At 39.8% G+C, this 14,675-nt stretch overlaps 1 protein-coding gene across 3 annotated transcripts in view; it reads right to left on the bottom strand.

Annotated features, from left to right (window-relative positions):
• Positions 1 to 14,675, bottom strand: part of PRKG1 (protein kinase cGMP-dependent 1) — a 1,157,800-nt gene that overhangs the window by 129,636 nt on the left and 1,013,489 nt on the right. For all 3 annotated transcript variants that reach the window (XM_084764176.1, XM_084764175.1, XM_084764177.1), the window contains one exon: positions 7,594 to 7,659. In XM_084764176.1, the coding sequence (XP_084620302.1) occupies positions 7,594 to 7,659 (66 nt within the window). The remainder of the gene's footprint in view (positions 1 to 7,593; positions 7,660 to 14,675) is intronic.

Below are 14,675 nucleotides of genomic sequence, written 5' to 3'. Positions count from 1 at the left end.
CAGTTCATACTTGAGTGGTTACAACCACAAGTTAGTTTTAGAAAAGAGACACTGTGGCTGCTCATCTCATCTCTCTGGGTGGCAGAATAGGGTTTGGTGTGGAATGTGTCCTGGCTCTTGATTTGTGCTTTTCTCTCTCCCATCATTTATTTTGGCCTGCGTTGCTATGGTAAGTCACACTGGCTTTGAACTCCTCACACCGGCTCTCCAGCCTTAGCCACTCAAGTGTGGGGACTGTAGGTACACATCCCCACGCTCTGGTTTTCTTTTGTCAGCCTCTTCTCGGCCTTTTGAAAATGTGGCTTACATTTTACATAGCAGTGACACGCAGCTGGCACTGGAACAGCAAAGGGAAGCATTTGCTTCCTCATCCTGGTGTGTGCGTGCGATTCCTCCAGCATGTGCTTTATGGTACCCAGTGGCCAGTAGATATTTTTTTCCTGGCATACCTTTTTATTTGTCTGCGAGTTTTCCAGGAACACTTTAGTGAGATTTCCAGTCTAATTTCTACTGGCATGACATCACCATTACTTCACAGATGTCATTTATTGGCTGTACTCTTCCTAGCAGGGGTGGATTTTGTTGGCCAACGGATTATTAGACACTGCCCAGACACTTTATTCACCACTTTGGGGAATAAGTAGTGTTAAGTAGACAGCACTGGTCAGAAAGTTGTTAAACAGTATACAGTGCAGAAGATGTGCCCCCACTCACCACCCCAAACCCCAAACACCCAACCCCCCAATGCAACAAGTTTCTGTTCCTCAAATGTCAACAGCAGTGAGTTTTAAACAGTTTACTACTGTTATTTTATGTGTTTGGGCATTTCGCTTGCATGTATGTCTGTTCCCCATGTGCACATGTGCACATGTGCAGTGCCCACAGAGGCCAGTAGGGGGTGTTGGGTGCCCTGGAAGCAGCATTGCAGACCTTGTGAGATCCATCTGGGTGTTGAGAAGTGAACCTGTGCTCTTTGCCACTGAACATCTCTCCACCCCTCAACAGCAGTGTGTTTCAGAAGCCATACTCAACAACAATGTCTAGGTCTTAGATCTTAGTCTCAACTGGGCCAAGTGAAGAGAGGTGGGGATAGTAAAAAGGGCAGATAAAAGCCTTTGGGAACATTTCTTTAGGACTGGGATTTAGTGATTACTCCTTACTGTTGCTGTTTCCATATGCTTTAGGTTTTTCAGTAAACACACCTTATTACTCTAGTTATCCCCTACAGTTTCTAATTGTTTACTGTTTGCCGTCTATGTTCAAATTATTATATGCTGTCTCCATGCTGAACAGACCAAGACTGATACAGGGTCATGCATTTATTCACCTCAAGAGATATCTACTGAACACTTACTATTATTTCTGAGACTGCTAAAAAATAAGAATAGAGAAACAAACATAATAAACGTATTCTGTCCTTTCCTTAAATTTACAGAATGTAAGTAAAAATAGATAATGAAAATGTATGAAATGGAAAGCAGCCCATGGCATAGTAAAAAAATGAACAGCAGGTCAATTTCCCGTGGAAGGCAAGGGTACCGAGTCAGGAAAGGCCTGCATTCTTTTGATGGAGTGTTACCTCACAGGTTCTCCTGAATTTGGATTCTCACCTGCAAAACAGAGTTCATCTAGAGAGAAAGCTACAAAATGGCCACTTTGAGTGTTAGTGACAAAGACTATACGCCACCAACTGGAGCAGGACAGAATCCATCCTCCACAGAGGAGGCTTGTCCTCTCTCTCTTTAAACATCTTTTAAGTTATTTTCTAATCCCCGATAAAATTTTCCTCTCTGTGTTAAAATTTTTCATTAGATTTTTTTAAAATTTCAAACTGAACGTTTATTATTTATTTTTTAAGTTAAAATATAATCCTATCACCCTCTCCCTGTTCTCTCTCTTCCCTCAGATTCCTCTTACATCTCACCTCATTCCTTCTTAAATCCATAGCCTCACTTTCTTTGTCTCTTACACACACACACACACACACACACACACACACACACACACACACACACACGCACGCACCCTGCTGATTCCATTTAGTTTTGCTTGTCATTCGTTTGTTTAATCTCATGGCTGACCACTTGGTATTGGATAACCAATTAAGTCCTGTCAAATTTTTCAAACAATGATTTGTAAATAAGAGTATGTTAAGTACTGTCATTTTCCCATCAAGATGTTAACGATGCTGGATTCTTAACAGAGTTCAGGGGATTCCTAAGAGACACTCTGCCCTTTTTGTGTAGCACAGTAGGGCTGGAAACCATTCGTATACTTGCTTTTTAAATCTCCTAAATGGCAAGTGCATGGCTGGAGATGGATGATGTGTAAAAGGTTAGCATGGAGCTTTGGTTCAGTAACTGGACTGAGTCTGGGCTGCCTCAAGTACACATCCTAGCCAGAGGTGCTGTTTGTTACCGATGGAAGGGCCACTATTAGTGGAAGGCCCGTGAGCACTTTAATGCACTTGGACAAGCTGTTGCTCCATCTTTTTTTCCATGACTTTGAGCCATGCTGACTATTCCTGGAATAGTCTTTTTTTTTTTTAATGGAAATGTGCTTGTTTTGTAGTTAGGTCACACTTGCTAAGGACAGGGCTATAGTTCAGCTCACATCATTAAGCTAAACCCATACAGTGTCTTTCTTCTACATTTCTGGGTTTTATCGTTCCTACTTAGTGTCTTTGAAAAGCAAACTAGTCAGTAACAGCTCCATAAAAAAAAAAAAAAGGCTGTGTTAAATGATTGCAACAGACAGCATTCTAACAAGGCACATTTGTTTTCATGTAATCATCCTGCCAATGCCCTAACTTTCTTTCTGGAAAAATGGACCAAATAAAATTCACTTAGGTTGTAGGAAAGGCTAAGACTGTGACATATTTTAAGTTTGTCACCCTCTCAGTTAAAGTAGTGCGGCCACAGGCAACATGGCATATGGAGTCCCAACAGTCCTATCACATGGACAGAGAACGGCATGCTGGACAAAGAAGAGGGCACAGGTGACCTGGGTGGACAAATTACCCAAATTACCACTGGTACATAATCCATCATGAAACCAACGTGAAAGGACTGCAGTATCTAAATCTTTCCTCTAGCACCTCTTTCCCCTGTCCTTTCCCTGACAGTGCCTGAACACCTAAAACAGTCTTCTGGATTTCCACTCCTTTATAGACTTCAGGAAGACAGCATCAAGAATCAGATAACTCTTGCCCAGAAATATCTTAATCCTGAATTAGCCATTGCGAAAATTAATGCAAAGACTAAAGTGAAAGCCTGAAGGAAGAAAGAATGGAATTAAGACCAGACAGATTTTAGAAAACGGATGTGTATGTGGTGAGAATAGCAAAGAAATTTGATGCCTTCAGAGCCAAGGGAAGAGAATGGGGGAACAAAGCCGGAAAGACAGCCATTCAGATGGCATTAGGGGGACCATCACTGAGGCACTAAGATAACAGGTATAATACAAGGGGGTGGGGAATCATCAGGCAATGCTGTTAGAAGACACAGGTAGCTTCCTCATCATTATTTTCTGATTTGACAATGAGCGTTTCTTGAAAACAGAAGTTTGACATTCATCGTTGGTTACAATAGTGTTGTTTCCCCCCTAGGAAAGCATAAATGCTGGCTTATGTAACATGGTACCTAGCATGTAAATTAGTGACGGGCACTCCTTTTGCTGACAGTTGTAATGTTTGCCATCTGTTTGCACAGGATGAACACCCTGGTGCTCCTCTAATTGGACATAAATTAGGCACTGACAGCAGTTTTGACAGAATCCCTCCATTGCAGTTCTCTCTCTCTCTCTCTCTCTCAACACACACACACACACACATACACACACACACACACACACACACACACACACACACACACACTTTTTTTCTTTCTGTCTTTCAAGCTATGGATTCAGTGTTTTCTTAGAGACTCAACATCTCCCCTAAAGGTAGATTCATTAATCTCCTATGTTCAAATACTCAACTTGTCTTTTTTATATTTATGTTTAAAACTGGACTCTCTCTCTCTCCCTCTCTCTCTCTCTCTCTCTCTCTCTCTCTCTCTCTCTCTCTCTCCCTCCCTCCCTCCCTCCCCCCCTCTCTCTCTCTCTCTCTCTCTCTCTCTCAGATGACCTGGAATTCGCTATGTAGCCCAGGCAGTTCACAATCGTCCTTCTGCTCCACCCTCCTGAGTGATATTATAGGGAAGGGTCACCACTCCAGGTTCTACCTGCTTTTTAAATACTAGTTTATCAAGAACTGTTAATATCATATATTTACTGTGTACAAGGAGATGTTTTGAAATATGTGTACAAATCACTAAGACTAAATCAAAACAGTAAGTGTAAACACCCTCTCACCTCCCCCCCTTTTTTTTATAATACACTTGAAGCTTATTTTTATTGTTTGTTTATCCTGGGGTGGGGGTACAGGTTCTGTATATTTAACCCAAGTTTGTTTTGAACCCACTCTGTAGCATGCTGGAGTCAAACTCAGAATTTGTCTGCCTCAGCCTTTCGTTTCATTGATATTTTTTTAAATACACAGAACATCCGCTGGCCTTGGTGGTGTACACCTTTATTCCAAGAATTCAGGAGGCAGAGGCAAGCAGATTGCCATGAGTTTGAGGAGTGCCTGGTCTATACAGTTGGCTCTATGCCAGACAGAACTTCACAGGGCAATATGTCTCAAAAACAAAACAAAACAATAACACAACAACAGACTATCATTATTTCTAATAGTCACTCTACAGTGCAGCTGATCCTAAGGCCCATTCCTCCTATGTAAACTTTATATTCTTTCATCTACAACTCCCTAGACTCCTCCCTCTGTCATCCAGCTTCTGACAGCCATCAGCTTATGCTTTCCATCCGAGTCCATCCGAGTCCAATAATTGAGCCCAGGTGCTGTTCATCTTTCATTGCATGGCTAATTTTGTTTAACAGTCTTCTAGACTCATCCATGTGGTTACAAATGGCAGTTCTTCACCCTTAAGTGGTAATATTTACTCTGCATGTTTACTATGTATTCTTCACTTATTCATCCACTTATTGGCATTTGGGTTGTTTCCATGCCTCAGCTTACTATAAATAATACTGCAATGATCCCAAAGCATTTATAGCCCTTTGATATACTGCTTTTCAGTCCCTCTAGAAAAGTATCCAGAAGCAGGGTTAGTACATCAAATGGTAGTTTATCATGGTTACGCTAATCTGCATTCCTATCAACACAATAAGAGTTCGTTTATTTGCATTGTGATACTTACCATTATTCATAGTTTTCTTAATTTTACATTCACTTAAATTTATACACAAAACATATGAAAATTGTGTGTGTGTGTGTGTGTGTGTGTGCATGCATGCATTTGTGTGACTTAGTAGGATAACATGATGTTTTAATTCTTGCATAAATTGTGTAATACTTAAATCAGTTAAGCAAAGCCAAATATTTCTCTCATTTGTCTACAAGGAGAGTCTTGAAAATCCTTTCTTCTAGCTTTTCAAGATGTATGTCATTGTTTGCAACTACCATGCTGAGGAATAATTCTCAAACCTCTTGCCGTCTTTAACTGTAATTTAGTATCCTGGACTCTGAGCAGCTAGCCTGTCCTCTCCATGTGGCACAAACCTTGTCCTATCCAGCTTTCCCAGAAAACTTTTGGTTGTGACTTGATGTTTGACTAACTGTCTATTTCTTTAACTTAGGATTTAATTTCTCTCTTCTCTTAAGATGTTTTCCTTCTATACTGCCTGTCTCCTGTGGTCTTGTCTGCTCTTTCAGCTACTTTTCTTTCCTTGTCAGAAATTAACTGAGTTTCACCAAATTCTTATCTTTTTGTCATTATCTTTGTTCTTTCATGGAATTCTACCCCATCTGTTCTACATAGGCAATGTTAACGTTAATTTTATGGTAGTGGTTGCAGATGCTCCTACCCATGTCGATGACTTCCTGCAGAGCATCTGTCTTAAGCATCCTAGATTGCATGCCAATGACTTTCATTCTTGGGGAATATCTCTGTGCCTCCCAAATTGATCCCTTGTCTACATCTCATTTTTTTCTGTCCTAACGTTATCCTTAATTTATTTCTTGGCCTTTAACTTAGCTATACAATTTTACATTTTTAAACCTATTCATTACTATACATTCCTCCTTTAAGTGGCCCCAGGATCACAAGCTGGAATTTGACTACCAACTCCATATTCCGCCTTCAACCCCTCCCTCCCTAATTCATTTTTCACAGTACTAAAAGTCTACCATTTGGTATGACTTGTTACAAGGTCACTATTTGGCACTCAGTGTTGCTAGAATTGTTGTTATAGAAATATTTACCATTTACAGCAACACAGCCTCATTATACCTGCACACTTAGGTCTTATAAAATGTCTTCTAACTACCCTTTTGCCCTTGTCAGTTGAAACTGGCTCAGTTTTCCTATGACTGGCTCGGCTTCTTTATGAACTGCTCACTCTGGTGACCCTTTATGGTGCCTTCCTTACACTTTCAGATACTTTCCCACACTTGCTTCTTCACCTAGTAACATGCCTTGCATATGGCAGAACTGCAGTAGACGGAAGCTCAGTAAAAGCAATGAGGACGGAGCATTGTTAGTTCTGGGACCTAGAACATTTCAGAGCTATCTGTGAATGCGCCTGTGCCATGGCTTAGCTTCTAGTGATCTAGCATGAAGGGACCTGAAAAGTAGGGGTTATGGACCAAATCGGGACCCTTGCATGCACCCAGAGTCCCATGGGCTTGTCCAGCACTATCCTCCTAACCTTGCCCTCCAGTCCTCAGCATTAGCTTCCGGCAGCACAGTGTTTCCCGCAGCTTTGAGGAGCCCACTAGCATGACTTCCGATCAGGACTCTCTGGGTCAGGCCCTCGGCCTTTCTGATAAACTTACCCACATACGCTGCATTGAGGAAATATCTGCTTTTTGCCTTCCAGGTGGTTTGTATATGTTTGAACTATATTCTTCTAGTGGCGACAACCTGTTATTTACATTTACCTATAGGCCCAGTACGAATTGTAAAGCACAAGGAACAGAAGACACGGGACACTGACAGATGTCAGGAAACAGCCTTTCTTTCCTCTAAGTAGGAGCTTGTCTGCGTCTAAAGCTGATTTTTTAAATAAGCGTATCTTCCCCAAGGTGCTGCTGTAGGAGTCTCAGGATAGAGAAACAGAAAGGAAACCTAAAACACACCGAGAGCAACACTGATGGTGATTCTAAATAAGACGCCAAATGGCCAGCCCTGCATAAGCACTTCCTAAATAAAAGACACTTTACAGATGCTTTAATTACATGTTCTTATTAATCCTCCAAATAGCCTTACGATACCGCCTTATCTTCACATTTCAAGTGAGACCATGGAGCGTTGGTTCATAGTGGATGGATAAATGTCTTATTAAAGATGACAAAACTAGATTGGCAGAGCTAGCCGCTTCTAAGAATAACACGAGGATAAAATACAGAACTCATCTCAAAAGGAAAAGATTTTAAATAAGTATTAGTAGCTCTTCAAAATGATGTCTAATTCCAGAAACACATATATTGCTGATGTAAGTGCGTGTTATGCATTGACAAAGCAATGTACTTACTCTCTGTCAATCACGAGGCAGGTGACGGCCTCTGCGGCAATTACATTTGCTGTTCGCACATCCTCCCTGCAGAAGAAATAGAGACGTTAGAATAGAGCAAAGGCAAGTGCCTATGGTGACTTTGATTCAGGAGCCAGGGCACATAGAGCGTTTTTGATCTATGCACTCCCAGGTTTAGGCTTCATGTGAAGAGCCATTTTACACACTTAATCACACATGCCCCACAGTTAAAACTCAGCTGTTACAATTATCAAATGTAAAGTTCCACTTGCACAAGTGGAAGAAATTTTTATAAGATCATTTACTTTGCTCTTTAGGGGAATTTCTTAATTACATGATGATAAAGAGGGACATGAATAGGTTACAGCTTTTAAAGACTCCAAAGTCATGGTGGTGCACACCTTTAATCCCAGTACTGGGGAGGCAGAGGCAGGTGGATCGCTGTGAGTTTGAGGCCAGCCTGGTCTACAGAGTGAGTCCAGGACAGCCAGGGCTACATAGAGAAATTCTGTCTTGAAAAACCAAGAAAAAAAAAGACTCCAAAGTCATACCCCTAGAAATTGAATATCTAATTCATCTGTTATGAGTTTGACATCATATCTTTGAGAGCAAAGAACCAGTTTTAGGTGTTTTCTTAATATAGTGATGCTGCTTTTATGCAGCTAAGGTTTGGAGACTTTATGATACATAATTGTTCGTCTGTCTCAGAGCTCATGGTTCGAGTATTTGAAAAATATTACTCACAGTGACCTAACTATATAAAGACTATCTCTTGAAAAAACACTTAAATTGTAACTATAGCAGGTGACGTCACTCTCTAGACCTTTGGCACCTTTCCTGGTACATCTCCAGGAAAGAAAGATGGATTTGGTAAATTAACTTCATAAGTCATTTTCAGCTACCATACACTTAATGTTATCATTGTCACAACAATAAATTACACCTGACAGTGTACTCTCTTTTCTCGTGATAACATTTCTAAACCAATATAATTAATTGCAAATATGCTGGAAACATATCACAAAAGTAATTGCATGGAAAATATTGTATTGACATGTTTTTCAGCCACAGAACACAATGTTCCACCCCAACCAGGGATCTGAAGTATTGAAAATAAAGATGTTCCTAATGCATCTCTTGCATTCTGACAAATATTCTAAATTCTGTATCTTTTCCTGCTGACTTGTCTTTCATTATGTTTTTCATTGTCTCATCATCTTGTTTGGTTTATAGCTGCTTAACAGAAACAGTGTTTGGTGTTTGGTATTTGGTAAATCAGAACCAAATATTTTTTTTTTACTAATATTACTTTTCCAGAAATTCCCTTGTGATAGTCTTCAGCATTCATTATTTGATAATGACCTAAAAAAAACCAAACATTTTTCTTCTTTTAAATAAACCCACATTAAAGTGGGACCATACTGACCCAGGGTTACAGACGTAAGGGTGAGGAAACGTCAAGGCTGGATACCTCCACACCTGAGGGTGGCAGGAAAAGGCTACTTCCCTGCTACTAACCTGGCACCATAGAGCCTGCTGCCTCACCATTGCCCTAGTAAGAATCTGCTACCCTGAGAGTTATCAGGCTTCCCTCCTTGTTCGACCTTATAAGGCTACTCCTCTCCCCACCCTGTAGCCCTGGCATATGCAGATGAAGCATCTTCCAACATCCCTGCCCCAGAGACCCTAGCTGCCTCCCCAGGGCCATAAACACTCTCCCTTCCCACAATAAACCTAAGCGGTTCTCAGAAGCTGTTCCCTGGCGTGTTCTCTGCACTCACTTCCAGCTGAGACCCTGTCCTGCATTCACCCAGGCAGGCTCAGCTGCCCTCCCTGGGCCATTAGGGTTCTTGTAAAAAATGTATCACATTAATACACTGATGCCAGAAGCAATGGTTTCTGATATTAATTTTTCCACATAAGATGATGACATGCCTTCCCATGACTGGAATCTGCTTTTATGAATTTGAATGAGGTTCTAGAGGTTTCTTCACCCAGTGCCTGGCCTTTCTTCAGGTGTTCTACCTTAGGTTTCTCTTACATGCCTTTCCCATTTACTTCAAAGAAGAAAGCTCTTCCTTGTTGTATATATTTTTTATTATTTATTTGGTTTTTTAATTTTTTTCTACTTTCATACAATACATTCTAACCACAGATTCTCCCTTCTCCACTCTTCCCAGTCAGTGGCCCCCAGGAAAAGAATTTAAATCCACTCCCGATGCAAAGCTTGCTCCTCTGACGGTAAACGTGTCATGTTAGTCTCACGAGCTGTTAGCTGAGCCTCTCATGCTGGCTTCACGTTCTCTGCCTTCCAGAGAACATGGTGTCCTTTCAAAATCGACAAACATACCTTCTTCCGCCTGCCCAGACAGCTTCATAACATGCTGTCCTTAGGCCTAAGCACCTTCACTCCTCCCAGGCATGCCCTTTGGATGCCATGCCCAGAGCCCTTTCCTAAGGTACGCTGTCTTGAGTGAGCTAGTGGGCTTCCTCATACATCGCTCCACAGTACCTTGCCTGTCTCTATGTGGAAGTGGCTATCACGGCTTAAAACCCACATATTTATTATGTGGCCGTTCAGTTAGGGACTCAGTCGTCCTCCTGCTAAGCCATAGAAAAGCAGGGATCAGAAAATTGGCTCCCTATTTATTTCTTAATGTCCAATATACAGGAGGTGCTTAGTATGTGTGCGCATTACAAGACAGCCACAGGTATTGCATTCCTCAACCTGAGGGTAGTAGAGATTAGATTTATATATTTATTATTATTATTATTATTATTATTATTATTATTATTATTATTATTATTGTCTATGCATATTAATGCAGTGTCCTTAGAAGCCAGAGGCATTTGGTCTTCCTGGAACTGAAGTTTCAGGAAATTTTGAGCCACCAGTGGGTGTTAGGAATGGAATTGGGGTCTTTCGCAAGAGCAATATGTGGTCTTGATTGATGGTCCATTTACCCAGCTTTAAGTTCAGACTTCAGAGTCACAGGAACTTGCTGTTAGACTAAGAGCTACCAATCACAAGCCATGTTAGCGTCTCTATATGAGCACAAGAATGAAAAGATATTCAGTGTCACGCTTACACAGTAACAAAGCGAGAACCGCACACGATGTATTTTCCACTCCATTACCATTTTCTTAAGAAGGTGATTTTTGTGTGTGAAATAAACACAGCAGGCAGAAGCGCATCCTTCCCACAGGGTGTTCATAAGTTGTGAATAACATTTCTTGCCATGTTTTTATGGCATCACAAAGTACTACAAATAGTTTCTAGCCTTAAAACAATAACACTACCATGGTTTTATGAAAACATCATTTAAAATTTACTCTTCCATATCTGTGGTCATCCTTGCTATTTATAATGTTGCCTATGTAGACTGTCTGTACTGGTGCACTCCAGTAACTGCAGTATCCAAGCATTTGGAGGAAGATCCTAAGGTCAAGGCCATCCTGGGCTATACTATACATGAGATTCTGTTATCCCTGCTACATGCTGCCAAATAGAAAAAAAATAAACATGAAAATTGCCTATTGAGAAACATTTTCATCTTGACTATTAAGAAACTTAAAAACAATACATATGTAAAACAACATTCAATTCTGAATATGTTTTGTGCATATAAATTGTAATTCATTATTCACAAATAGCCAATATTTTAAGATTTTATTGTATTATCTGATCTAAATTAGACAGACTTTTTAAACATCAAATACAATATTTTCTTGTAGCAGAAGCATTACATATTTTACATAGATTGGGAAATTATCAAGGCTATTAGAAAACTCAATAAAATATTTTATATTTTAGTTTATTAAACATAAAAATATGTAAGAATTTATATAAAAAGAGTTCATATTAATATATATACATATACACATATCAAGTGGCAGTTATTTTTTATCTCAAATTGATACATGAGAACACAAGCTACATAATACATCAACAATCAGACCCAGCTCCTGAATAACAACCATGCTATTTAAACAGATTGCATATTCTCTAAATCAAATTCTTTCTACAAAACTGCACCAACCACTCGTATACTTTCTCAGAGTTAAATCTGATAATAATTATACATGTATTAAAATGAAGAATAATTGTTTGAGCAATGGTCATTATACTATCATAAAATTCCATCTGTTAATAAAGCCAGCACTCATATATTTTGTTGTCCAGCCACAAAATAAATCCAAATGACATTTAACCCTTAAATTATTAGAACTGCCACCCATGGGTATGTCCTAACTTGCTATGCAGCTATAGAATGATGCCATGGAAAACTAGGCAGTTATTTAATGTCAAGTTCATTTTATCCCACATCATGCCCCCATCACAACGATGCCATTGTTCCTACTGTTCCGGTGCTTACTGCCCCTCTATGCCAATGTCCAGACATGCTCTGGGATGGCCCTACTTCTTTGAGGGACAAAACTCTGCTTGACTTGCCTTGGACACATGTTAATCTTCCACTCTGGCAGACAAGCTTCTAATGAAAAAGCGCTGTCAGGGAAAGCCGACAATACTGTGATTACTATGTACATCTGTACCTATTGTGGGTCCAAGGACCATGCTAAAAACAAATATCATCTGGATTTGTGTATTAGTCTTGTACGTGCATATAATAAAGGGGATCCCAATGACTCTATGTTGTCCTGAAGCATTTTAGGCATCCACAGTTATATTTTCAGGAAGAATATTAGCCCAGTTAGTAAGGTTGCATACACTACTGGCTTAGACGTAGAAGGGAAAAAACAGAGGTAGACAACATTTTTTTTTCTTTTCTTTCTTTTTTAAAATTTTTTTTTTGAGAAAAGATTTCTTATGTAACCTTGGGTATCGTTGATTCACTTTGTAGACCAGGTTAGCTTCAAACTCACCAAGATCTGCCTGCCTTTGCCACTCCAGGTGCTGGGATTACAGGTATGTGCAGCTGCACCCAGTGAGACAACATTTAATTATACTGATTTTTTTCATACTTATTTGTTGGCAGGTATCTAGTAGTTTCTAACTTTTTTGAGATTATACATGAGAATATTATACATCTAGAATTATAAGGCAACGCCCATACTAAGTACACACTGACCTGAGAGCTCAGCAAGTGAATTTTGCTACTTTGTATCACATAAAATTAGTTGTATCATAACAGTCCAGACATAACATGCACAATGTCTTTAAAAATAAAATCACACATCAGTACAGTCTTGTGCCTGCAACATTAGTTGATTTCAGCATTACTACTACTAATTGTGACAAAACTGAACCATTACAAAACTAGCTTTTGCATGGCAAACTCTCAAGTATTTTCACAAGCACATTACGAATTTAAAAATAAGAGCAAAGCCTCATGGTTTAGTAGTGGTTACTTAAAACAATTTTTTTTTGGTGAGGAGTTAGAAACTCTCCCAGTGAAATTACAGAGCCTGGAAAAAAAAACCACCAAATATATAAAAAATACGGTTCTATGTACACTGACTCTGATATTCTCTGAACTTCATCACTGGAATCTTCATCATCGCTGTATCCCAAAGTAGAGTCACTATCAGTGTCCGAATAATCCATAGCAAAGCTTTACAGGAACTCCTCTTCTTAGGGAGCAGTTCTGCCGTGTCTCGTGGCTACGAGAAAACTCCGTGGTGCGTAGAAGTCTCCAGGGAACAAGCTTAGAGGTAGGAAGCCAATGCAGAGCAGAGTTCACGCAGGGCGGCTGTCAGGGTAGGGATTTCCCTTTGCAGTCCTGGGGGCAGCGTGACTACTGTTAGCCGAGCCCCAGCAAAGCCCTCGTGCCAGCCTTCATGGAAACTGACACTCCTCCCGTTGCCTATGAGCTTTCAGCAACACACGGGGCTAAGCCCTTCATTCTCAGTCATGTGCGAGAGTTTAATATCCCAGTTAAATTATATTCACACAGGATGAAGTAAATCCTTTTTTATAATAAAATCAAAAGGAAATCTTAACACAACAAGTAGGACAATCAATATGTATGAATACAGTAAGCATCAAAGAAGCACATAAAAGGAAGTTAGAGCATTGTAGCAGTGAATTAATCACAGACGATTGTGTAGCGTGTGACAGGGCTGACTGCTGAATGAAAACAGGATCTCTAAGCAGTTAGGGGTTTGGTTTGGTTTGCTTTGCTTTGCTTTCTGAATCAGATCACTCTCATTTGTACTTCTGATCCAATTCCAACACACTTTAAACAATAATTCTTCTTTCTTTTTCTTTTATTTTTTATTATTTTATTTTTTTACATATACATTTGTATTATCACAATAGATTACCTATAGCAAGAAGAGCCATGACACACTCAGGAATTACATAAATGTTACATTCTTAGTGTTTTGGCTATTTGTATTTGACAGCCTTGAAGAAGACATCTTTCCTTTCTTGGTGAGCCTAAATTTCTGAATGTGAATCAATCTCCATCATATCTTCTCATTATCAACTTAAAACACCTATCTTGACCTAAAAACATCTTAACCCCTAAACAACTAAGCTTCATTGTAAAACTAAGCTACCTGGTCTTCAACTTCATCAGAGACTTGAGAAGGAATAAACTTGATTACCTGAGTATGCCGGGAATGCAGGTTGGTAGCATTCGAAATGAGAAGATGACAGAGACAGTTTTCTACCTGAATAGTCACCCAAAACTCTCTATAATGTTGGAGCATCTTCTTCAGCCTTCTTGCCCAATATGTCTGACAGACATGTTTGTGAGGCAGGAACTGTTGGAACTTGCTTACCCTACCGTGGCAGAATTTGGCTGTCGACTCTGCCTGCATCCAAGCTTGCACCCCCCCCCCTTTTTTTCAGCAGAATTCTGTCTGTGGTAGAAATAAGGACTTTTGCCCAGTGGGTTGTTTGCCACATTTGAAGCCATCTCCATAAAGAGATTCTTTGATGTTCATCATTCTCTTTGAGGTAGGCTGGGTGTTGCCAGGAGTTAACCTGTCTCATTGTCAATGAATCTTTAAAGTAATAAAAGCATTTTAAATGCCATATTCTAATAATACTCATTTGTTACCTATAGAATAGGTCAGTGGATGAAGAAATTATACCTTCCGGTTGGTACAAAAAA

This window comes from Acomys minous (assembly GCF_964271855.1).
Source record: "Acomys minous genome assembly, chromosome: 2".
NCBI classification, from domain to species: Eukaryota; Metazoa; Chordata; class Mammalia; order Rodentia; family Muridae; genus Acomys; species Acomys minous.
Note: the sequence above shows the minus strand (reverse complement) of the source record. Positions and strands in the feature narration are given on the sequence as shown.